At 49.9% G+C, this 26,551-nt stretch overlaps 1 protein-coding gene across 1 annotated transcript in view; it reads left to right on the top strand.

Moving 5' to 3' along the window:
- Positions 1 to 26,551, top strand: part of PRKCH (protein kinase C eta) — a 272,113-nt gene that overhangs the window by 181,210 nt on the left and 64,352 nt on the right. Inside the window, exon 10 of the mRNA XM_051826092.2 lies at positions 19,824 to 19,978. Within this exon, the coding sequence (XP_051682052.1) occupies positions 19,824 to 19,978 (155 nt within the window). The remainder of the gene's footprint in view (positions 1 to 19,823; positions 19,979 to 26,551) is intronic.

Below are 26,551 nucleotides of genomic sequence, written 5' to 3'. Positions count from 1 at the left end.
GCCATATGGGTGCCAATTCAAGTCCCGGCTGCTCCACTTCCCATCCAGCTCCCTGCTAAAGCACTTGGGAAAGTGGCAGAGGATATCACAGGGGCTTGGCTCCCTGCCACCCATGTGGGAAACCCCGGTGGAGTTCCTGGCTCCTGGCTTTGATCCAGCCCAGTCTTGGCCTCTGTAGCCATTTGGGGAATAAGCCAGTAGATGGAAAATCTCTCTGTAGCTCCTACTTTGTCTCTATAATTCTGCCTTTCAAATAAATACTTTTTTTTTTTTTAAATGCCACTTGGGATGTATGTATCCCATATCAGAGGGTCTGGGTTCAAGTCCTGGCTGTCCTCTCCATTCCAGCTTCCTGTTAATGCAGACCTTGGGAGGCAGCAGTGATGGTTCAAGCGGTTATGTCCCTGCCACCCACATGGGAGACCCAGATTGGGTTCCATGTTCCTGGCTTTGTCCTGGCTCAGCCCTGGCTATGGTGGGCATTTGGCAAGTGAACCAGTGGATAGATTTCTCTCTCTCTCTCTCTTAAAGAAAATGAGAATACATAAATAAAAATTGTTGCAAGCTTCCTATCCTTGCCTCGCAGCCCAATGGAGGAGTCCCTATGGAAGCGCTCTTTGGCCCGGGAAGGCCACAGCCTGCCCTGCATTGCTCAGGGCCCTGACCACTTCCTAGCCCCCTCAGCTTGCTTTTCCTCTCTGCACGTGGTCACAGGGCGTCTGGCATGGGGCCAGGCCAGGTTTGTGCACTGAGCTGCTGCCAACGGCGTACTGGGGAGGAGGAGGAGGCGGCACCCGGAGCGCTGCTTCCCCGAAGCTCCTGAGTTTGCTGTGACTTCCTGGGGGAAAGACTGTGTGACTGCGGGTTAGGAGAGGTGGGGAAGTGCAGCCGGAAAGCTGGGAGACTCTCCCTCCGCAGAGACCGGGGCGCTGCGAGGCCAGCGTCCAGCAGCTGGTTGATTATCGCAGCCTGCGCGGTGCCAGCTCTGCCGCAGGGGTGGGCGAGGGATGGAATCGCAGCTCCCTGAGGCCCTGGCGTGGGTTCCCGGTGCTCACGCTCACTGCCAGCGCCTCTAACAGCACACCTTGTATCTCACAGGAAGTACTTCATTGAATCCCCAAAGCAAGCCAGGAGGCGGGGTGGGAGGGGGGGCAATGCTCCCCTCCTCACTGTCCATTTCTGGCCGCTTAGGTCCAGAGAGGTACCCCCACGTGCCCCAGATCCCACGGCAAAGCCAGGTCAGTGAGCGTCTTCTGAGCAGTTGCCCAGCCTGCTAATATCCCTGTCATTTCCCTTACGCCACAAATAGGAAGCACCGGGAAAGCATGGCGTCAGTGGCCAGGGATAAAGGCGCTTCTCCGCAACGTGGACTCTTTGGCCTTTTATGAAAAACCGAAGGCTGTTTCCTCCGATCCGTCTGGAACTAGGTTTTCTCCTTTCCCTGAGCGGCCACAGACGGGATTTGCTCTGCTTGTGGGTCATTGGCTGCCGTTTGCCTCGGGCTCAGATCAAAATAGAAAGCAAGCCAGAGCGCGGCGTTCTCTGTTCTCTGCGTGTTCCCAGCTTATTAAATCCTATTCATCTTTGTTTTCCATCATTTATTGTGAGTGTATGAGGCAGTCCTCAAAAAGTCCACGGAAATATGTATTTAAAAAAAAAAAAAAGTACGCATGCATTCCAAAAATGTTTTGCACCAAAATAAATGTATCTTTGAATTTCCTCTCTCCGTAAGCCTTTTTGGAGTTCTTGGTTTGACGCTGCGTGACCCACCTTCCTGTCCGCCACTGACCCCGAGGGTGCAGCGTGCTGAGACCAGTCCCAGGCTCTGCACCTGCAGGAGGAAGATGCCATTCTTGGGACCCTTGCCCCTGTCCTCTCGGGCCAGCAGGCTTTCCAACTTTCTTTGGCTAAAAAAGGCCAGGAGAATGAATGGGAGAGAAGAGAAGCTGAAGTCCAAGCTGTTCCTTTGGCTCTGTGTCTCTGGGTAGGACTGCCAAGGTATCGGGTGTCACAAAAGGGTCTGAAGCAGTGGCCTGTTTTCTGTTGCGGTCGCTGGGTTCTAACTGGCCTTGTCGCCGGCGACATCATCCTTGGTACCCCAGAGGCTGGGCAGACCCGCCACTTCCCCCTTTGGAGAGATGGCTGGTGGCGTTCTGTGTCATTTCCTTTGACGTAGCCCGGATCCGACCAGGGTCAGACTTTGTTCCTGTGCTTCCTGGTAGCTGACCGCTTGGAGGGTGGAGCTTGCATCGTGTTTTTCGCTGGCTATGCCTGCAAACCCTCAGAACTTGCCGAGTTACTGATTCTCTGGCATCCACAGGGCCCTGTGTGGGAACACCAAGTGTCAGGATGGCTCCAGAGATGAGAAGGAGGACTTCCAGAAGTGTGTGGAAAATGAAATTAAAACATAAGTTTATTTTGGTGCAAAAACTTTGAAAACTGTGCATACAAAGGATCTTCAAAAATTCATGATCATGCATATAGTGAAAAAAAATGATGCATGGATTTTTAGATTTTAGGGTACTCAAATAAACTTGGGTTTTAAGTCCATGTTTTCATAAACTTTTTGAAGTTCCCTCTTAGTTTATAGTTCAGTGAAAAAAAAATCAGACAGTTTAGGATCACCGTGATGGAGTGCGAGTCAAAAGGAACTTTTTAGGCCTCAGCCCAGTGCAGAGAGTAGAGCCACACACTGAAAGAGTGGGCAGCACAGAGCAGGTGGTAGGCGGCGTCCTGAGCCTGCAAAGGAAAGGCAGCTGAGAGTGATCCCTGGGCTCTGGGGCTTGCTTTCCTCCGTGCCACTGAGGGACAGTCCGAGGGCTCCAGGACCAACCCAGCCACCTCCACTGGGGCCTGCAGGTGTTTTCCAGGAAGCTAGGCTGGTGGCTGCCACGAGAGACTCAGATGCCCAGGCAGGCCCAGAAGCCACACCTGCGAGTGCCTGGAGTATGTCCACCCCATCCCGAAGGCAGAATCCCGTGGCATAAAAACACAACTGCTTTGGACAGGAGCTATTGGCCATAAGGTGTTCTGGTTTTGAAATACTTGTTTTTGTTTGTTTGTTTGTTTGTAGTTACTTCATCATTGGGAAGCACCCAGCTATGTCTGTCTGTTCTAGGTCCCCCAAGCTCTGCAGGCCTTCTCTGAGTAGAAGCAGCTCTGCCAGGGCTAAGTCAGAGAGCTTCTGACTGGCAGCCAGCCGGGTGGCATCAGAAGCGTTCATTCATTCAGCAATCAAAACATTCATGGGGGCTGGTGCTGTGGCGTAGTGGATAAAGCTGCCACCTGCAGCGCCGGCATCCCATGTGGGCACCAGTTCGCATCCTGCCTGCTCCACTTCTGGTCCAGCTCTCTGCTATAGCCTGGGAAAGCAGTGCAAGAGGGCCTAAGGACTTGGGCCCCTGCATCCACATGGGAGACCTGGACATAATTCCAGGCTCCTGGATTTGGATTAGCCCGGCTCCAAATGTTGCCACCATTTGGGGAGTGAACCAGCAGATGGAAGACCTCTCTCTCTCTCTCTCTCTCTCTCTGCCTTTCAAATAAATAAATCTTTTTAACAAAATCTATGGAAAAATGGAATTGAAAGATATGTTTATGTTGCTGCAAATTTTTTTTACATATAATACACATTTTTAGAAACTTTTTGAAGACTTCTCCGTACATGGATTTCAAATTTTTCAGCACCAAAATAAATACCTTTTAATTCCATTTTCCATGAACTTGTTGAAGTCCCCTGTGTAGCACTGACAAGCCCGCAAGGTGCAGAACTTGGCTTTAAACCCTGAGGATGCCACGGGAACAAAGGAGAGAGAACTCCTGCTTTCATGAAGCTGACCTTCTGCATGGGGAGTTTATGTTCTGCTGTGCATGAGCAAGCTGCTTGTATGGGGGCTCCATGGAGGGGCTGGGCTTTGGATTCCCGTTCAGGACAGGCTCAGAGCAGCCCTAGCTTAGAAGCGAGTCCAGGGGACTTGTCCTGAAGTTGCTTTGGAGTGCCAGGTGCCCTCACTTTTACGGCAGGCTTAGTGAATTTGGGACCTGGTGGAGATGATGGTGTGGAGGGGTGGCTCCAGCCCTTGGCATTGTTGGGTTCCATGTCCAGGCAGAGGACACAGGGGCAAGGGGAGCTGCCCCTCCCCCTGCCCCAGCCCCACAGTGACTTCTCTGGCTCTTTGCAAAATCTCTTTGCATGGGTGTCTTCATGGACAGCACCTGCTGCAGGCTGAGGGGACCCTCTGGCCACATCCTCCCACCCTCACGTTTTCCTCCATTTGTCACCACGATGATCAAGGCTTCCTCTCCAAGCTTCCTTTCTGCCTTCTGTTAGAAGCCAGCTCCTGGGCCTGGTCGGCAGCACACCCTGGTCTTTTTGCCCTGGGGCTCTGGCATGCACTGGCTTCCCTTTGAGGCCACCCAGGGAGTTCTTTCCTTTCTGTGAGAGAGGCTTCCAGTGCCCAGTGAATTTGCACAGCAAAGAAAAAAAAATCCTGCTTTGTTTTTGAATCCACTTCTGGTCCCTTGTGATTTATGGCTTAGGTGTTCTCAAAGAGGACTTGGAACGCTTCCCCGAATCTCTTAATTTCATTCTAGTGGAGTATGATATTTGCAAACATCAAAATGATGTTCTTTATTACTCTGAACCCAAACCAGCGAGAACCCTTCCAGCCAGCCTTCTCGCCTCTTCTCTATGTGGGTTTCTCTTCCTGTGCAGAGGGCCATGGGGAGGGCCTGCCTCTTTGTCCTCCTGGCTCTGTCTTCCCACTCCCCAGGGGGAGGGGGCAGAGCCACTCTGCCCTGAGAATTAGCTCGAACTCGCCACAAGCCCCCTCCTACACTGGCATCTGTCTACTGGTGCTGAAAGGCGACTTTAGATGCATTAGACATGACCAAGAAAAGCAGGAGCAAATAAGGCAGAGTTAACGTAGAGACCGGTTGACGTGTCTCTCCTGGAAGCCTGTAGAATTGAGGGCCTGTGTGTGCACTTGGGCTTCAGAACAGGTGTGTAACAGAAAGTTCCCTTCCGTGTTGCTCAGGTCTTTTTTTTTTAAGATGTAATTTTTGTTGTTGTTTGAAAGGCATAATTACAGAGAGAGAGAGAGAGAGAGAGAGAGAGAGAGATAGGAGAAGATCTTCCATCTGCTGGTTCACTCCCCAAATAGCTGGAACAGCCCAGGCTCAGCCAGGCAGAAGCTAGGAGCCTGCTCCATCCAGGTCTCCCACGAGCACTTGGGCCATCTTCATTGCTTCCCCAGGCGCACCAGCAGGGAGCTGGATCAGAAGTGTAACAGCCAGGACTTGACCTGGCCCTCGTATGGGATGTTGGCATTGCAGGGGATGGCTTAACCTGCTGCACAACCCCAGTCCTGAGTCAGACAGTTTTAATAATGCAGTAGCTGGTGGATTTTCAGCATTTACAGTAAGAAATGCTCCCCTATTTGTATAGAGTGATGTCAGTTGCACACTGCTTACATTTGAGCTGGATAATCCTTTGTTGGGGGAACTGTCCTTGTCTTTCCTGGCCTCCCCTCTGCAGACCTGCCTGTGTGTGGCACCCAGAACTGGCTCCAGACCCTGCCATATGTTCCCAGGGTGGAGCAAGGATCTCTCCTGGCTGGAAACCACTGCCTTCCACCACTGCCAGGTTGCCTGCGCTTGATAGCAGGATCAGCAGTTTCCCTGTTCCTTTCACTTGGCCAAAGCCAAGTGTGTTACATCTCCCTTGCAAAGGTGTCAGCATTAGCATTTTTCCCCTGATTTGTAGACAGGCAGAGTTCCTGCTGGGGGCTTGTTATAGCTGCTGGTGGCTGCATGTGGCCCTGGTGCAGGTCGGGGAGTGTGGGGTGGACCTGAGCTATGTTGGGGCAGGGTGGAGGGAGACAGTGGGACTGTGCAGGGTCTGTTGAAAGGGAGCAAGGCCTAGCAGGCTGCTGGCACTCCTCAACCCGGGAGGCTACTGTGCGATAAGGCAGAATTCTCTGAGCCCAGGGCATCAGGGGAGCCAAGGATGAGCTCACTGAGCTTGCAATAAAATGAGTTACGGTCTAAAGCAGGCTACAGGAAGAATGCAGCTTCTTTTGTCTTAGCATTTAATGATCACATTTTCTCTTTACTAACAAGGCATTTGGTGTAAACCATCCCCTCCGGCCTGAATGTGCAGGGGCCCCGTAGGAGGGTCGGATTCCTATCCCATGTGTGATGCATGCATGCGGCTGGGTTTTACAAACAGAGATAATCAAAGCTTCCAGAGACATTTCCAAGCAGCCTGGGAGTGTGTGTGTGTGTGTGTGTGTGTGTATGTCAGGGGGATGAACCTGCTGCTGCATTCATTTTTGTTTGCTTATTTCCCATATAAGGAAATGCCATTTCAGCGTAATAGAGAGAAACTTGAATGCTGCCATCAATACTGAGTGATCTCTAAATATTCAAAGTAGGCCCTGGTTGTTGGAGACCTGAGCTGTCTCTATAGCTAATGGAAATGTTGCAGCTGTCTTGCATTTTTAATTTAATTCAGTGCATGCTCCCAGCGCACACACTGTAGAGGTAAAAAGGCAGAAAGTGGGTCCGCCCTTCAACTGCTCGTGGTCAGGGTAGAGGGGGTGTGTTAGATGCTGTGCGAGAGAGAGCAGGAAGTCGGAGTTGGTCCTTGTGGAGGTTAGGAGAGGAGAGGCTAGCATCTGAGCCCTGTGGGGTGGATGAGTAGGGACCCTGCACTCACGGGAGGAGGGCGTGGCCCCCAGGCGGAGGGACCTGCAGTGCAAACACAGAGGATTAAGACTGTACGGCAGGCCCAGGGACCCCCAAGGACTGGTGCGGCAGGATTGTAAGAGAGACGGTGTGCAGACTGAAGAAGAAGCAGAGTCGGAATGGGTCTGCCGTCCCTTGCTCAGGAGCCCGGACACCATGAGAAGAGCCAGCCAAAGGTGTTAAGTCAGAGAGCAGCGACAGAGGATTTGCACTGGGGAAGGCGCTGTCTGGTTGCTGCCTGCAGAGTGAGACAGGAAAGGTGTGGGACTCAGGGTCAAATCCGTAGCCTGTCGCCCTGCCTGCCCTGAGGTGCCATCGTGGGAATGGACTCATATTAGGGTGGACTCCATCGGACGCTCTAGGAAGAGGGGCCAGGGCTCTGGCTGCTCGGGGGTCTGAGGCTGTTGGGAAAGGACTGAGTATATGTGGGGAAGTCCTGTGGCGAGAGGCTTCTTCCTCGGAGAGACCATTGCCGTGTTGTCGGTATATCCTTGATACGGTGGAAACCAATAGAAAACCTTTCAGTTGGTGTTCAGCGAGGGAGAAGTGGAGAGCTGAAGGGGTTCTAAGTAAAGGTAAACAAGGTGACCAGAAGAAGAAACTGGAGGAAGTGGTTTCGCTGGAGGAGAAACCAAGTGCTAGAATGAAATCAGTTCCCGGAAGGACGCCACCAGGGCTGGCATGAGATAGTTGGTGTCGCTGTGTCTGCTCTCCTCCTTGGGGTGTCCCTGCAAGGCGAGCACGACGTCCTCTCCCCTGTGCGGCCCCTGGTGACTTTCCCTTCTTCTTATTAGAGCCATGCTTCTTTCATGTTAGTCTCCATTAAGTTAAGGGCTGTGTTTTCTTCCTCAGTGGCCAAGGGACAATGGGCATTTAGCTCAGTTGCAGAAATGGTTGGGATGAGCCGTTTGCTTGAACAGCTTTGTGGTTCCTGGCCAGAGGGCCAGAGAGGAGCAGGCCCTGGCTGTCACGGAGGAAGCAAACTCGCAGTGGTGCATGGGACGTGCTTGAGCGGGAGCACCCACGCTGCAGGGCAGGGCAGGACAGGACAGGGTGCGTGGGCTCCCAGACATCACCTCGGGGCAGATGGGAAATATTCTTGGCCATGTTCTCTACCTCTCTATAACTGGGCAAAATGTCTCATCCGAAAACTGTAACCTGGAATTTCAGTTTCCTTCCAGGAGACCAAAAATGTCTAATCCAGCCACAGATCAGAGGATGAAGTCAAAGCCATGACTTTTTTTTTTTTTTTAAGATTTATTTATTTACTTGAATACAGAGAGAGGAGAGGCAGAGAGAGAAAGAGAGAGTGGTCGGACTTGAGTCATCTTCTACTGCTATCCCAGGCCATAGCAGAGAGCTGGATTGGAAGTGGAGCAGCCGGGGCTTGAACCTGTGCCCATATGGGATGCCAGCACTGCCAGCAGTGGCTTTACCCACTACACCACAGTGCCAGCCCCGTGACTTTCTGCAAAGTTTTGGCATCTCTATCATGAAAAATGATCTAAGTAAACGTAATTTTATTTTTACTACTTATTCCATAACCCAGTACAAACCAAGCCCATAAATATCTTTCATAGGCCGGCTCCCATTTGATACTTAAACCAAAATTTTTATGAAGAGGATTGTGCTATGTAAAATAAGGATTTAAAAGAATAATATAGTGCATGCCTCTGTTACAGGACTAGACCTTAGGGAACATCTAAGACAGCCTGTTTTCTGGATCTGAGTTTTAGTGTTTTTTAAAGGGGGACATTTTTGTTCAGGGGCATTGTTCCAATGCTCTTCTCAACCACTAGGGGGTGCAGCAAAGGTTAGTGGTGTACAGGTGATCAAAGCCCCACCCCCGGGGAACCCTCCTCCTCCCTGAGATGCCCGCATCCCCAGCCTAATAAAAATGGTCATGTCATGATGTAGAGACCATGCTAGTAGTACCATGTCCTCCAATTTCCACGACCTAATTAGAGGTCCGGCTAATCGTAGGGAAACACAAAAGGCTTTGGGAATGGGGTGCAACTGTTACCAGTCATATCAAGATGGTTCATTACATCAGGAGATACATAATATAAGCGAATGGGATGGATATGTTTTCTCCTCTCTCTTTCTATAATGTGTAGTAAACTGTGAAGTACAATTAGATTGTAAAGAATTAAATCTGGTTAAAATTACCGTACACATCTCTTCTTCACTCTAAAATCTCTACTTTTTTGGAGATCTTTTTTCTCTGTACGAGTAGACTTCTGTCTCAGGCTGCCAGGATTGTGTCTTCGTTTTCCTTTTTTTTTTTCCCTCAATTTTCCTTGTATTTACTTTATATTTAACTGTGGGTGTGCAATTGCTCTCACACACAGGAAATATGCAGCTTTATAAAGGGAAATGAAGTGGCTTCTGCACACCTGGTCTTTGCTGTCTTCCGTTCCCTATCTGAGTGATGGACTAGGTGATTGAGTATTCGACACTTCATTAGATAAAACAGCTGAGTAGAACTCATCTCGGCAGTTAGCTTTAGCTTTTCCGAAGTCTTAGTTTCAGTTTTATCAGGGAAAAAAGAGAATTCTCCTGCTATGTCAGCCCCCCAGCACCTCTGACTCCCCTCTCCCACCTCCGACTCCCCTCTCCCACGCCTGTGCTTGGTGCCCTTGAAAATGTATCAGTTAACATCCGGGCTCTGCCTTGGAACTTTCCGGTGCTCTATGGTCTGTGAGGGTGTTTCACAGAGTTGGTGGAAAGTGGAATTCAAAGCTAAGCTTGTTTGGGTGCAAAAACATCTTGAAATCCCTGAGTATCAGGGATCTTCAGATATTCATGAAAAATGCTTATTATGAAAAAATTACACGGAATTCAGGGTTTTTTTTGTTTGTTTGTTTGGCTCTGAAATAAACTTTGAATTTTGTTTTTTCCGGGAAGGTGGGCCACACCTTGAACCTGTTCTACCGAGGTCTTACCGCCTATTTACACTTTAAAGACTGGAGTCCCGTCTTGCTGCTTTGCCGTGGCATGTATGTTGGTGAGCCTGGTTGGCTCTCGTTATGAGAGAACCTTAAAATGCGCCCAGGTGACCAGGACACACTGGGGCTCAGCACGGAACTGTGCATCCCTCCAGGTTGGAAATGCAAGGCCCTGAGGGTTTCTTCTATTGGAGACATATTTCACCTGCCGAGACACTAGTCTGTGTGCTCAGACTGGTTTTGCCCATGGGCTTGTCTGGTGGCCGGGATGGGGGGTAGGGGGTGGTTGTGCGTGATTCAATTACCTTCTGACATCTCAGGAGCAGTGCAAAGTAAGTTTTAAAAAAATGAAGCCATTAGAGTCTCCCTCTCATTGTTGCTTCCTGCAGCGTTTGCAATCGTTCTTAATGTGGTTAAATTGAAGCTGCTTCCAGTTCAGACGTGGTGCAATCCAATTTCCTCACGGGGGTGCTTTTCCGTCGTGACCTCCTTGACGTCAGTCACTGTTTCCTGTTGATTTGCACTCTCTATTCCCCCCGTAGATGACTTGGGCAGAGAACATAACAAAGCCGTGGCACTTAGGGGAAGCTCAGCCCAGTGCTGTCCATTCCTGGAGAGCGCCTTCTCCTGGCCCACAGCTGTCAGTAGCACCTGCGGCTTCTGGCACAGGGTGGCCTGGTTACTCACGTAGGAATATTCCAGGCTCTTAAGAACCTGGGCAAGTAGGTATGATATGGACGAATGGATTTTAAAAAAATCAGTTAATTTTGGTGTTATCCCCCACCCCCCAAATTTGAAAATGGCAATATGACAGAAAAAAAGCCAAACATGCCAACCGAATTTTTAAAAATTTCTCATCCAAACTATACCATGGAGCTGGCAAGAGAATTAAAGTCAAAATCTGTTTTTTGCATCAAAATAAACTTATCTTTGAATTCTGTTTTTCCTTGAACTTTTTAAAGTGCCCTTGGATGGATGTGACTCCCAGTTTCACCGTGCCTTAAAGCATTGTGTAAATTATTCATCACTTCGAGTGTTATTTCTATTCTTTGAATTATTTCCAAAAGGCCATCTGCATCGCCAGTGTAATCCTGAACACAGTGACTTTTTCTTATGGCTGTGGTTTCCAGAACGATCCATCTTCAAATGATATTTACACCTGCACGTCGTAGGGATGGCAGATTCCTGATTTAAGCAGAAGAATCTTTCTCTGGGTATAGGAATGAGCCAACTTTGTAGACAGGGAAAAAAGCCACTGTAAAAAAAAGTCCTACTTAGGATCCATGTGCAGTCCAAAGGGGTACGTGTTTGCTTTGCAGTAAAATGATATTGACAGTTATTACAAAGTCTTCAAAATAGAGAATATGAATTATCATTTGATATTATAAAATTAGAAAACCCATCAGAATCTAAGCCTTGCTTAATGCGTCTTGGTTGTGAAATCTGGTTTTGTAACCCCTTGCTTAGCAAGCACTTCTCAGGAAGAACAGCTGTCACCAAGTCAGGGTCATCTCTGTGTGGCATCAGTAAATGTCCCTGAGCCCCAGAGGCTGGGCGAGGGGGCAGGGCGACTTCCACCTCTTTAGAGCCCTGCCCATCCCTGCCCCTCACTGAGGGTCAGGGCAGAGGCTGCAGTGATGACAATTCCACTGCTTCATTCCAATCCTGGACTTGAACTTCCAGAGCCAGGAGCTAAATAACCCCTTTTCCTTTATAAAGTCAGTTGCCTCAGGTATTTTGTTGTAGTCACAAAACAAAACAAAACAAAACAAAACCTGCTTCATACAAGCAGTTACTTAGTGTCAGGCACTATTTGGAGCTCATGATGGAACTCATTTAATCCTCACAAACCTGAGTTCAGTCGTCGGATTATCCATTTTGCGGAAGTGACTTTGGCAAGACAGAAAATAAGTACAGCACAGCGGGAGCTGCTTTTGCATCTCGAGCATCCTGGCTCTTGAATCCAGGTGTCGGCCACGCTTACCGCTTCTCAGTAACGTCAGGGCCATCAGCACTGCACAGGGTCTTCTAGCTTTTACTGTAGCCTCTTTGTGTGACGTAGGACTGCCAGAAGCCTCTGTGTGTTGAGATGCTTTTCTGAGCCTAGCACTGTGTGAGGCACTTTGCTTCTGATTTAATCTCCACACCACCACTGCGGTTGTAGGTGCTATAACCCTAGATTTATCACTAAGGAAACTTCTCGCCCTTTAAAATTGGTGTGGGTGCATGTGTGTGTGTGTGTGTGTGTGTGCGTGTGTTTAAAGAATACCAGCCCCTCTTTAAAAATCTTTTCTTTGAAAGGCAGAATTACAGAGAGAGAGAGACTGAGACAGAGAGATCTTCCATCTGCTGGTTCACTCCCCAAATGGCCACAATGGCCAGAGCTGGGCCAATCCAAAGCCAGGAGCCAAGAGCTTCTTCTGGGTCTCCCACTTGGGTGCAGGGAGGGACCTAAGCACTTAGGCCATCTCCCACTGCTTTCCCAGGTGCATTAGCAGGGAGCTGGTTTATAAGTGGAGCAGCTGGGATTTGTACCAATGCCCAAATGGGATACCAGCACCAGAGGCAGTGGCCCAACCCACTATGGCACAGTGCTGGCCCCGTGCGTTTTAACTTAAATCCTTAGGATAGCAACAGAAGACTTACCCAAACCTATGCAAAAAAGAAAGAAAGAAAGAAAGAAAGAAAGAAAGAAAGAAAGAGAGAGAGAGAGAGAGAGAGAGAGAGAGAGAGGGAGGGAGGGAGGGAGGGAGGGAGGGAAAAGAAAGGAAGAAAGAAAGAAAACTGAAAATAAAGATTCAGAAGTACAAGTTTCATGGAACTCAGGGGCAGAAATTAAGAAATTAGCCAGGACTCCAGTACGGGTAGGTAGGGCATGAAACCAGAAAGACATAGGGACCCACTCACCCTCTCTGATTGCCAGTCTCTGCATCATTTTATGTTTCTGATTCACTATTCTCTCTCCTCCATCCACACCTCCATCTGTCTGTCCATCCACCCATCTGTCCATCCATCTGTCCATCCTCCTTCTGTTCATACATCCCTCCACCTATTTGTCTATCAATCCATCCATCTTCCACCTGTCCGTCTTTCCATCCATTCATCCATCCATCTCTCCACTCATCCATCAATCTTCCATCCATCCATCCATCCATCTGTCCACCATCCACTCATCCAGGCTTTCACCATTCTGTTCTTCTAAGGCATTTCATATGTTCCCACCACAAGGAAGCCTCAGCTCCCTAATTCATGCACACACTTCCCAGACTAAATTCAATCCTCAATAGCTCAGTTCCAATTTTCAAGGAAAGAGACTCTAGGGAGGCCTGGCTTGGCCCGTCTGTATACTGCAGGCTCAGCATTTATCCACATGACCAGGATGGGGCAGTTCTCTGAGAAAGAGAGCCCCAGGAGCTGAACAGCCACCTCCAAAGGTGGCTGCCACAGAGACCGTACAGGATCTGGTCCCTGGTCCCTGCTCACCGTGCAGTCACCCTCCTAAGGAAGTGTCATCTTGCTACTCGTACAGTCTTGGCATAGCACAGTCACCTGCCCGGGGATTTTATCTCTTTAACTTTTCTTCAAGTAGCTGCCCTTGGATTTTACCTCCTGAAGAACAGCCGTGGGTGGGGGTTTTTGAGAATGCACGCTGCTTTTGCTGACAGCCATGAGTGCATCTGGAGCTATTTTTATCCGCTTTGGCCAGGGCAGAGTTGGCCCAGGCTACAGTGTGTTAATGGAACCTGGGCAGGTGGCGACAGGAATCCTATTATTACCAGGCACCAGCCTGGTGACCTGGGCGCCTGGGCGTGGGGACGGAGGGATCTGTGAGTTACTTTTATTCCCCCAGGTGTTCACTGCACCCGTGTTAATGACTTGCATTTGTGGTGGGTTGAATCCAGGACAAGAGAGGAGAGGGTTCTACCCAGGGTGTGGCCACTCAGAACTGAGGTCAAGCCCGTTTCCTGGGCCTTGGGTTTCCTGCTGCACACATCAGGGCAGAATTTACCACACAGGAACCGAAAGCCTCAAGTCAAGCCGGGCAGATGTTCAGCCCCAGTTTCTAGGAAACTAGACTTTAGAAAACCTGAAGTAGTGATAGGTTTAGGTTTTTTGTTTTGTTTTGTTTTACCATCTCTGCCTAGGATAGGCTTTGGAAATTCCTCTCTGGCCCAAAAGTGACTCACAGCCACCTTAATCCATCAGCAGCACCTCCCTAAGTGCAGGATTCCCCCCAAAGATGCTTCATCCGGTCGCTTCCCAGTTAAGTCTGTAAGGCGTGATCGAGTGTCAGCCCCGCCATCCCTGATGCTGGCTTCTGCAGCAGCACAAACTGAGAACGCCAGTGTGGGCGAGAGCTGGATTTTTGCCCCCTTGCAGGGGTCTGTTTGGTCGCAGGCATTCATTCAAGGTGAAAGGAGCTCCTTCCAAGGGAGTGAAGTCTCGCTGGGGGAGTTTGTTTGTAGCTCATGCTGTTCCGTTACAGCCGGCATGTGCCAAGGCTCTCCTGGGGCCTTTTGCAAGCCAATTCCATTCGGGTTGCCACCTGTTTTGACCTAGGGGCTGGGCTTATAATTCTTTTTTTTTAAGATTTATTTACTTATTTGAAAGTTATACAGAGAGAGGAGAGAGAGAGAGAAAGAGAGAGAGGTCTTCCATCAATGGTTCATTCCCCCATTGGCTGCAACGGCCGGAGCTGCACCAATCCGAAGCCAGGAGCCAGGAGCTAGCTTCTTCTGGGTCTCCAGTGTGGGTGCAGGGGACCAAGCACTTGGGCCATCTTCCACTGCTTTCCCAGGCCATAGCAGAGAGCTGGCTGGATCAGAAGTGGAGCAGCTGGGTTCTTGAACCCATATGGGATGCCAGCACTGCAGTGCGGAGCGTTAACCTGCTGAGCCGGCCCCTGGGCTTATAATTCTAATAGAGAGAGCAGGAAGTGAGTGATCCTGCTTATTAATAGCAGCTGGGCTCCCACCCCACCCCACCTCTCCCCTGCAGTTGGCTCTTATGGGTAGGGTGAAACAGAGCCCCATCAATTAGCATTTGGCTTTCTCTGCAAACACTCAGCTATGGACAAAGCAGCGTAGTTAACGCACGTGAAAAACATGTTCATTCATCCCCACTCTAACCTGACACTTGCATCGTCATCCTTCAAAGCTAGGGACCTGATTCCTTGTGGAAGCTCTTCCCCAAATCCCAGCCCAGCCTCCTGGCTGCCCCAGTGTCCTTGGTGGTCCCCATGGCACCCTCTGCACCTTCCACTGCTCATACCGCCTGCGGTGATGTGCTGTGTCTACCTCTCCCACTGCCTAAATAACAGCGCTCCAAGCCAGCCCTGCACTGCATTTTCCCAAAATCTTTCATCTTTCCGATGAAAATAACAACAGTATGGAGGGAGCACCTGCGCTTTCGTTTGCTTCTGATTTATAAGATCATCACAGCAACCTTGAGAGCTTCCTGGGAAGTATACAGAAACGGGCATCTTCCCGGATCGCACAGCCGGAAGCCGGCTTCTGCCCCCAAGTACAGACTTGGCTGTGCCTCTCTGCCCCTTCGTGTAACGGAAATCCCTGCGCACAGGCGCATTTGTGACCCGGTTTTAACTGCTGTCTCCACGAGAGCCATTCTAGCAGCAGCAGCAGCTACTGCTCACTGCACCCTTGCTACAAGGGTTTTGTTTGTGATAAAGGCTCTGTCCCCACCTAAGGAGCAGTGGACTCAACACCAGAGACTTGTGGCATTTATCTCCTTTTTTATCTTTTTGTTGTTGTTGTTGTTGTTCTTATTTATTTGAAAGGCAGAGTTACAGAGAGGCAAAGGCAGAGAGAGAGAGAGAGAGAGAGAGAGAGAGATCTCCCATCTGCTGGTTCACTCCCTAGATGGCTGCAACAGCCGGAGCTGTGCTGATCCAAAGCCAGGAGCCAGGAGCTTCTTCTAGGTCTCCCATGCGGGTGCAGGAGCCCAAGGACTTAGGCCATCTTCTACTGCTTTCCCAGGCCACAGCAGAGAGCTGGATCGGAAGTGGAGCAGCTGGGACTTGAACCAGCGCCCATATGGGATGCCGGCATGGCAGTAATCTTGGAGTAGAGATTGCCGCCAGGTCTTTCCCCCACGTCCTCAGCAGACATTTCAAAACAGAGGGAAGAGCAAAGCAGGCACACAGAGGGCTTGCTTGCAGCAGAAGCTCTTTGCTAGTTGATAAACATGTTTTGCTTGTACCGCCTGGCGACGTGACTTGAGGACAGACCATTACTTCTTACTAAGTTGTCCTTGTGTCTTTGGCCAGTATCTCCCCTTCTAGAGTTGCTGTGGTCCAAAGGCTACGGACTGTATGCTCTGTTCTGTGTGGTTCCAGACAGAAGGTCAGCGAGGAGACGGAAGGACAAGAAACAAGTGTGATGGGACGTGTATTTTTTCGCAATTCTGAAGCTTGTGACTGCTTCTCCCGTTGCTGAGCAGGAGAGAACGTGCAGGATTCCGAGTGGTATCTGAGAATCAGCCTCCAGGGCGGAGGGCAGGGCCGAGAGAGAGGAGTCAGCCAGACCGGAGGGCAGTGTTTAATTTTCCACCCCCAGATCTGGAATTTGTCCCAAGGTCTGGCTTTTTCGACTTTAGATGGGAGCAGTTGTTGGTGTGTGTGTGTGGGTGTGTGTGGGTGTGGGTGTGGGTGTGTGTGTATGCTAGAAATGGGTGGAATTTCGTTTATAATGCCCTTGTCTTGTGGATGGATGCCTTCTGCCTTTGAAACTCTTGCCAAGCACGCTAGGGAATGGCTGTGAGCCTACTGACCCAGTTCTGGTTAACCAGGTGTTTAGAGCAACTGGAATTCACATCCACGAAAAAGGCAAACAGGCTGCTCAACAAAAACGGACCAGACGGACCTCGTTGTCGCGGGCGGGCGTGGGGTGGCTTGGTCACCTTAGCGTTGGCTATGTTCCAGATGTGGCTGGAGGGTGCTCCCCAAGGGCTCCTGTCTGGGGAGGCCTGATCCCCAATGTAGCAGTGTTGGAGCAGATTGGAGGGAGCCCAGTTGCTTCTAGAAAGAGTGAGAATGGCCCCTCGCTGTCCCTCTGGCTTTCCGTCTTGCCATGTGATCTCTCCCGCGATGACACTGTCTACCACGAGACCCTTACAGTGCCATGCCCACCACCGTGAGCTAAAGCAACCTCTTTCCCATAAAGGTTACCCAGCCTCGGGCACTTGTAATGGCACAGGAAACTGACCAAGGCAGCCTTTGCCAGCTCCTCCTGTGCCCCCCCCAACCTCCCAAAGGAGCACAGCGCTGTGGGGGAGGCAGAGTTTCTACACAGGTGCACCGTTGAGAGGTGTTTCCTGCACCTGCTTCTCCTGCACCCCACCCTTGCTCCCCTGGGTCCGGGTCCTCCCCAGTCATTGCTCATCACAGCACGTCCCACCCGGTCTGCATGTGCCCTTGGCAGTCACACCCAAGTGCAGGCCCCTGGCTTACTCAGACGCTTGCTCTATTTATGTAATTTCCCAGTCGGCTTCTGCATGCCCACCTGAAGAGCTACCCTGCTGCCGCTGCTGGTGTTGTCTTTGGCCATTTCCTCTTCACTCTTAAATCCTTGCAAAGCATTAGCAGCTAGAGAGGTGTGTTTAATAGACATGGGCACTTTTTTTCTCCTCCATAATTAAGGTTTGCCTTAAAATAGAGACCAGGAGGCCATAAACCCTGCCGCCTCCTGATAGGGATCTGCCTGCTCGCCCCGAGCTGCGGAGGGAGGTGAGCCAGAGCACGCAGGGCTCTCCGCCCTAGCCCGGCTCCTGTGTGTGGAAACAGGCCGTGCGTGAGCCGTGGCACTCCGAAGCCCAGGCGCAGCTGAGTTCTGTGTGCACACGTCCTCTGGGGGAAATGCCTGCTTTTCCACAAAGTGGCCTCCTGCCCTCCCACCCCACAAAACGGTGGCCTGGCCCAGAGTGGACGGTGCTCATGCTGCCGGCCTTGGCTGGCCCACGGGTCACTCACAGACCACAGGGCCATCTGCACCCCAGACAGGCAACCAGATGTCACTGCTTCCTGCACTTTCTCTTCGCAGGCTTTACCAGAACTTGTAGATTTGCATCTTTATGTGTTTTTTTCTTTTTGCACTTATTTGGAAAAGAGACACAGAAAAAGAGAGAGAGAGAGAGAGAGATGTGGTTCACTTCCCAAAATGCCTTCAACACCTGAGACTGACCCAAGCCAAAGCAAGGAGCCTGGCTCCTGGCTTCAGATCGGTGCAGCTCTGGCTGTTACAGCCAACTGGGGAGTGAACCAGTGGATGGAAGACCTCTCTCTCTCTCTGCCTCTCCTTCTCTCTCTGTGTAACTCTGACTTTCAAATAAATAAATACCCCCCCCCCCCAAAAAAAGAAGTTATATTTCTAACACCAGACTCTTTATGGCCCATTATACTCTGTTGGGTCCCCAGCACTTTTTTTTTTTTTTAATATTGACTTAGGTTTTAAATATTGAAGTAGCTAGCCAGGAACTTCTCATACACGTTAGAGGTTCTTAAAAAAAAAAAAAAAAAGTTCTGTTACTCTTAGAGACAGCACTTTTTAATTGTTTCTTCCAATAAGCAGCCCTCATTTCCACAGCACTTTTTTTTTAAGATTTATTTATTTATTTGAAAGAGTTACACACCGAGAGAGGAGGAGAGGCAAAAAGAGAGGTCTTCCATCTGCTGCTTCACTCCCCAATTGGCCATAATGGCTGGAGCTGTGCTAAGAGCCAGAAGCTTCCTCTGGGTCTCCCATGTGGATACAGGGGCCCAAGGACTTGGGCCATCTTCTACTGCTTTTCCAGGCCATAGCAGAGAGCTGGATCAGAAGTGGAGCAGCCGGGTCTCGAACCGGCGTCCATATGGGATGCTGGCACTGCAGGCAGTGGTTTTACCCACTTTGCCACAGCGCAGGCCCCATCCACAGCACTTTCTTCACACCCTTTGGACACTGCGCAGAAAGCTCCCATTCGCCAGTGCACTTCCCAAATGCTCCCAACCACCAGGAGTGGGCTAGGCCATCACTGGGATCCGGGGATTCTGTCCATCCATGCCCTATGAGTGGCAGAGAACCAGCTACTTCATCCATCAGTGCTGTCCCCCAGGGTGCACATTTGCAGGAGCCAGAGCTGGAAGTTGAACCCAAGGACTTTGATGTGGCATGTGGGCATCTTTGGCAGTGTCTTTTTTTTTTTTTTTTTTTTTTTTTTTTTTTTTTTTGACAGGCAGAATGGACAGTGAGAAAGAGAGACAGAGAGAAAGGTCTTCCTTTTGCCGTTGGTTCACCCTCCAATGGCCGCCGCGGCTGGCGCGCTGCGACCGGCGCACCTCGCTGATCCGAAGGCAGGAGTCAGGTGCTTCTCCTGGTCTCCCATGGGGTGCAGGGCCCAAGCACCCGGGCCATCCTCCGCTGCACTCCCGGGCCACAGCAGAGAGCTGGCCTGGAAGAGGGGCAACCGAGACAGAATCCGGCGCCCCGACCGGGACTAGAACCCGGTGTGCCAGCACCGCAAGGTGGAGGATTAGCCTAGTGAGCCACGGTGCCGGCTATCGGCAGTGTCTTAACCCCTAGGCCACACGCCTGCCCGGTGACTTTGGTAGAGTCCCTTTCTCCTGCTGTGAGAGAGTCTGCAAGGGTGGAGGTAGCATCCTGCTTGTGTTAGGTTCCCTGCACTGATAGTGTTTTGATGGACAGCGTGGAGTCCACGGAGGCCACTCTGAGGCTTCCCTTAGACTTCCGCTTGGCTGGTTTGTGTCAAGGGTTTCCCTTAATCTGTGAGTGTTCTCTGCCCACTCCCAAGGACGAACAAGCACCTGTTCACACTTTCTGTAATTAGCCCGGGTGAAAGTCATTTATTCACCTTTTGATTTATGTCTCCGCCTTCTAATCACATGGCCTTTTAGGTGCAGAGCCAGCACTAGAACCAACAGCTTTTTATTTTGTGTAGAAGCCCAAGGCTGTGAGGAATTAGCTGAAGGAGTCTTGGGTGTTCCTGCCCCCTACCCCGTCATCAGGAGTGTCCTGGATGCCTCCACTTGGCGATCTCTTCTCCCCCGTCGCACCCGAGGGCCCAGACACCAACGGAACTCTAGGCTAACGGCCGCACCCCATGTCTGTTGTGCAGGATCGACTGTTTTTTGTGATGGAGTTTGTGAATGGGGGCGACTTGATGTTCCACATCCAGAAGTCTCGCCGGTTCGACGAAGCCCGAGCCCGGTTCTACGCCGCGGAGATCATCTCGGCGCTCATGTACCTGCACGAGAAAGGAATCATCTATCGGTGAGCCCCCCGGTCACCCCCTGCCCCCTCTCCTGCCTGGTTCCCTCCTCATTTCTCCTGGTGAGCAACTCAAGTCTCTTTGGAATTGAATTCACACCGGTTCTACGTGTGTTAGAGTAAATGAATGATACAGTGATGAGCTCTGCCAGCAAACTAAAACTCATCGTATCTGATGTTCATAGAATCAGCCCAGAGGCTGGGGAGAGACTGGTCGTGAATCGGTGTCCCCAGAGTTTGCCGAGGCCTGAGATGGCCGAGCCCTGCAGGGTGCTGAACACGTAGTTCTCTCTCTCCCTCCCTTTCTGAGTTGGTTAGCCATGGATCCGCCTTGTTCTGAAAGTGCACAGCTATGCTGAGGAGCACGGAGAACTGCGCCTCTCGGTTGCTGTAAGGACCATAGATGGCACGAGGGCTGCAGAGGTGAACCTGCTGCTGATAAGCTGATAACCGGGCCCTGCTTGGTGACACTTATCATTTGTACCCCTCGCCAAGATATTATTATTAATTTTTAAAGGGTTATTTATTTATTTGAAGTAGTTATGGAGATAGAGAAGAGAGAGAGAGAGATTGCCCGTGTTCTGGTTGACTCCTTAGATGGCTACAGCAGCCAGGAGCTTCTTCTGGGTCTCCCACGTGGGTGCAGGGACCCAAGCACTTGGGCCATCTTCCACTGCTTTTCCCAGACCATTATCAGGGATCTGGATTGGAAGTGGAGGAGCCAGGACTTCAACTGGCACCCAGGTAGAATGTCTGTGTCATAGGCATTGGCTTTACCCGCTACGCCACAATGCTGGCCCCCTCGATATTACTTGATTCCATGTCCTGAGACTTAATCTATTGATCATCATATAGCATACTGTATAGCATACATATAGCATACCGTATAGCATACATATAGCATACTTTGAATGGGCTCAAAATCTGGCGGATGTTAGAACTCAACCAATATCAAATGAAACTTTAATCAGAGAGAGAATGTTGGGGTGATTGGGAATATAATATCATGAATGTCAGACAATTCTATTCTTAAACCTCCCTTTGTTTCCTCTTGTCAGTTCCCTCCTATTGTGTAAATCACATCATAACTTAGGTGCCACACGTATGCTTTTTCTTCTGTTGCTGCTTTCCTTTGGGGAAAATTCTTTTATAGAAGAACATGAATGATTAATGATTGAAATTTGCTTCTTGTTAGCCTTGCTAAATGCTGTTCCTTTTGTGAGGTCGTGGCAGTACTGATGTCACTTTAATAAAGTGTCAGAGAGCTTTAAAAGCAGTCAATAGTCTTTTTAAATTTTGAACAGTTGAGAGACAGGGAGTCAGATGGATAGAGTGCCCATCTGCTGGCTCACCCCCAAAAAGCACGCAACCACTAGGACTGGACAAGGCTGAAGCCACGAGCTGGGGATTCAATCCAGGTCTCCCATGTGGGTGACAGTGACCCAGCACATGAGTCTTCAGCTGGTGCCTCCAGGGTTGGCAACAGCAGGAATCTGGATCAAGAGCCAGAGCCAGAACTGAAAACCAGGCGCTCGGGTATGGGACGTGGGCGTCTCATGTGGCATTCTTAGTGCTGTGCCAAGCACCCACCCCAGTGGATATTCTTGAATACCCTGAGTGTCTTCCTGAAAGACAGGAAGAGAGAGTAGGTGACAAGACTGGCGAAGATGGGGCCAGATAGAAGTGGAGAAGCAGAGGAGCTAGGACAGGCACTGCGCAGAAATTTCTGCTCACTGGTTCCGTGCAGAGTCTCCAGACCTCGACCAGATGAAGCCACATCAGAGACCCAGGACGCCGTGAAGGGGCGCAGGGCTCGGGCGCTGGGGAGCAGGCCTGGAGAGCAGCATTGGGCGTCTCGCAGGTGGTCCTCCTTCCTGAGTCATGGGTTGGCCACAGGTGGCCTGAGATGGCCTGGGCTTTGGGCCGCCCTGGCTGTGCTGTGCAGTGCTGCTGCTGGCTCTGTCGTGGAGTTTCCTGTGTCTACTTTCTGCCCAGCGTGTGATTTGCACAGGTTGCTGCTGCGCTATCTCATGGTGGGTGGTGTCCGACCCCGGGCACCGAATTCTCCCTTTGCTGCCCTCTCTCTGGCTTATTCATCCATTCCTTCCCTGTTTACTTGAAAGACAGTCCCCACCCCCTCCATTCCACATTTAGTGTTTAAGAATGGTGATGCCTCTTCTTGGCAAGGACTTCTGTTGTAATAATATTAGCAACAGTAGCAAGAGCCGATCGGAGCACTTGCTACAGGACTAACACTTTATCTGTATTTCTCCTTAAATCCTTGTAACATTATTATGTATACAGCAATATAATGAGGGTACTTCAAAAAGTTCATGGAAAAAATGAAACTTATTCTGGTGTAAAAAAATGGAAGCCTACACACAGTTCATAATACACATTTTTCATGAACTTCATTTTCTTTTTTCAATTTGAGAAATACACAGAGAGAGAGAGAGAGAGATCTCATCCCCAGTGTCTACAGTGGCTGAGGCTAGACCAGGCCAAAGCTAAGGGCTAGGAACACAATCCAAGTTTGGGTTGTGGGTAGCAGGAACCCAATTACTTGAGCTCTGACTGCTGCTTGCCAAGTCTGTATTAGCAGGAGCCAGGGCCAGGCATCAAACCCAAGCACTCCATGTGGGATGGAAGCATATTGGCCGCAACAACAGGAGTTGCGCCGATATGAAGCCAGGAGTCAGGAGCTTCCTCCAGGTCTCCCGTGCAGGAGCAGGGTCCCAAGGACTTGGGCCATCTTGCACTGCTTTCCCAGGTTATAGCAGAGAGCTGGATGGGAAGTGGAGCAGCCAGGACTGGAACTGGCACCCATATGGGATACTGGCACTATAGGCAGTTGCCTTAACCGGCTATACCACAGTGCTGGCCCTGCCTGCTTCTTATGAACTTCTGGCAAACCCCTTGTATATATATATGGATTTCAAAAATTTTTGTACCAAAACCAGCTTATCTTTAAATTCTATTTCCTTTGAATTTTTTGAAGTGTGATTCTATTATTTGCACTGTATAGGTGAATAACTAGAAAGGCTTAATAACCAGGCTAACTAACTGGTAATGAAGCTGGAATTCAGAAAATGTGTAGCCAGGCTCTGGACTGCACCGTCTCCCTGGGGGAAAGACCTGGAAGTTCAGGGAGCCCCTAAAGAGCTGGCTTCTTATTCAGGACAGTGTTAATCCATGAAAATAAGGCCGGATGGGGAAAAGCCAGAAGGTCTCACATCAAGTTTTCGAGAACAGCCAGGGGCTTTACTGAAGGACCAGGCAGCATGGACCCCAGACAGCAGGCCTCCTGCCCCGTGTCGGGTGTCCCTGTCTCTTGGTGCTCTTGGAACATGGAGGGTGGAGCCTGCACCTGGTGCAGTTTTGGGAGAAGTAGCATCAACACACATCTTGAGAAGTTACTGCCATTCTTGGTACCCAGGGTTCCATTTTGAGAGCTAATTTTAATTTGCTCTTGGACTTGAATCTCCTGTGCAGGGAAGAACTGATAACGGTTGACTTTCAAGGGAACACATTGAATTAGGATAGATTCACATGCTATTTCTGTCCTGTGGATTTATTTCACAGGATGATTTAATTCCATTCAGAGGCTCTGAAAGGCAAAGCCCTCGGAATTCACACATAGTAAAAGGCGCCTCTGGGTCACGGAAGGTGTGGGTTGGATACAGGAGCCCAGGAGAAACTTGGGAACATCAAACAGCCGTGTTTGTCTTGCGTGTCCCAAGATAGCCTTTAGCCTATCAGTGCCGAACTGGTATGAAATGATGCTGCACCTATTCAAGTAGAATTGGTATTTGTTTACTTTGGGATTCCCTCTTCTTCTTCTTCCTCTTCTCCTCCTCTTCTTCTTCCTCCTCTTCTTCTCCTTCTCCTCCTCCTCCTCCTCCTCCTCCTTCTCCTTCTTCTTCTTCCTCCTCCTCCTCCTCCTCCTCCTCCTCCTCTTCTTCTTCTTCCTTCTTCCTTCTTCCTTCTTCCTTCTTCCTTCTTCTTTCTTCTTCTTTCTTTTTTTGGATGGAGAGTAATTTTCTAACAAGTTGCAAAGATGGTGCCATGTGCAAGTCATTGTTAAACTGGACTTTCGGGGCTGGCGCTGTAGCATAGCAGGTTAAGCCGATGCCTGCAATGCCGGCATCCCATGGCTGCTCCACTTCCAATCCAGCTCTCTGCTATGGCCTGGGAAAGCAGTGAAAGATGGCCCAAGTCCTTGGGCCCCTGCACCCACATGGGAGACCCAGAAGAAGCTCCTGGCTCCAACTGGGGAGTAAACCAGTGGATGGAGGACCCCCCCCGCCCCGCCTCTCCTTCTCTCTCTGTGTAACACTGAATTTCAAATAAATAAATAAATCTTTAAAAAAAAAAAAAACCTCGATTTTCAAAGGTACTTCCTCAGGCTCCCTCTGTTGAGAATTTCTTCTCTTTTGTAGCCGACTGTGCTTTGAGAGAGAGGCCAGGCCAGCTACACTTAACGAGCTTTTCAGCTTGTGTTCGGCCCCTGATGCTCTGATGAGTTCATTTGTGTTTTGGTGGAGGCACACGGGCCCCGGGGTCTGCAAGTGCAGGGTCTGCCTTCTGCCTTTGAGCGGAAGGTCCGGATTGTGCCATGGCCCAGAAACCAAGGAGAATGGGCTGAGAAGGAGGCAGTCAACCAGGTGGCTTTGCCAAGGGAAGAAAACGCCATTCATTTCTTTCTCCTGGGCCTGCTGGCTGACGGGCAGCCCCGAGAGCACTCTTGAATTATTTACACTTGGCAGTGACTTTTTTACAGAGCCAAGCTGTACAGAAAAGTTGGGGAAACAAAGAGGCATGCATCCCATTCAGCCGCCTTGCAGACACAGTTTTCTGTCCTGTTTCACAAACTGCCTCAGAGGAGAAGTCAGCCAGCATTGACGTTTCAACCCCAAACTCCAGACATCAGCCAGCACACATCTGACTTGCTGTTGTTGACAAAGTGGGGAATGTATCTGAAAACGCCGTGGTACTTGCAAAAATTTGTAGAAGTTGGAACTAAGAGATAAGTTTATTTGGGTGCAAAAAGTTGAGATGCATTCATAATTTTTCATAATGTGCATTTTCCACGAACTTTTTAAATACCTCTTATCTGCCTAGATCTCAAAAAAAAATTGTTTGCGTCTCAGGAGACTTGTTTTTAAATTCCATTTTCCATGATGTGTGCAAAGCATCTTTGTATCTCCCCACTTTCAGCATCTCATGATCCTAGAGTGTCCAGTTATCATCTGGTGCCCTCCAAATTTTATGAGACACTCCTTGTGAATAATTGATTTAAAAGTCAGGTGAGGGTGGCCACTTGGCCAGTCCCTGGAGGAGCTGCACTCAGAGCCAGCTCCCTGTGTCCAGGCTGATGGCTTCATGCTGCACAATGGAGTTAGAAAATAACAGAGCCCCAGGAGACCTCAGAGTATACCTAGTGCCTCTTTGGCAGACAAGGGCATTCAGGTCTGAACATCCAAAGAGTAACACTTCTTGTAGTAGATGGTTTCTTAGGATGACTTATCGGCCATTTGGTTTCCATCTCCAGGAAAATAAAAATGGGATTAGAAAGCTTTCTTACCATCTTCAGCTAAAGAGCTAATAATGACAATTTGAGGCATTTATGCCTGTTTATTCCATCTATTTGTTGATGTATCTATTTATTTGAAGGGAGAGAGAGAGAGCAAACTCCCATCTGACAATTCACTCCCCCGAATTCTTTGCAATGGCTGGGGCTGAGCCAGGCTAAAGTTGGGAGCCAGGAATTCAATCCAGGTCTCCCACAGGGGTGGCCCGGACTGTAATACTTGAACTGTCACTGCAGACTCCCAGGATGTACATTCGCAGGAAGCTGGAATCAGGAGCAGAACCAAGACTTGCATCCAAGCATCCCATGCGGTGTCTTTTTTTTTTTTTTTTAAGATTTATTTTATTTATTTGAAAGACAGAGTTACAGAGAGAGGTAGAACCAGAGAGAGAGGGAGAGAAAGAGAGATCTTCCATCCACTGGTTCACTCCCCAAATGACTACAACGGCCAGAGCTGAGCCGATCCGAAGCCAGGAGCTTCTTCCGGGTCTCCCACACGGGTGCAGGGGCCCAAGGACTTGGGCAATCTTCCACTGCTTTCCCAGGCCACAGCAGAGAGCTGGATCGGAAATGGAACAGCCGGGTTTCAAACCGGCACACATATGGGATGCCGGCACTGCAGGCGACGCCACAGCACTGGCCCCTCCATAAACTTTTTAAAGTAAGATTTGATTCATATATTTGAAAGTCAACGTTATAGAAGGAGCAAGAAGGAGGGAGGGAGAGAGAGACAGCAAGCGAGTGATTCCATCCACTGGTTCATTCCCCAAGTACCTGGGCCATCTTCCGCTGCTTTTCCCAGCTGTTATTAGGGAGCTGAATCACACGTGGAGCAACCAGGACATGAACCATCACTCACATGGCATGCCAGCACTGCAGGCGGCGGCTTTACCTGCTACACCACAATGCCAGCCCCTTCCATGAACCTTTAAAAATACACTCACATTTGGAATTCTTCAGGATACAGCTGGTAGCTCAGACCACAA

The sequence above is a fragment of the Oryctolagus cuniculus genome, chromosome 20, assembly GCF_964237555.1.
Source record: "Oryctolagus cuniculus chromosome 20, mOryCun1.1, whole genome shotgun sequence".
Lineage (NCBI taxonomy): Eukaryota > Metazoa > Chordata > Mammalia > Lagomorpha > Leporidae > Oryctolagus > Oryctolagus cuniculus.
This window is presented reverse-complemented; position numbering and strand designations above follow the sequence as displayed.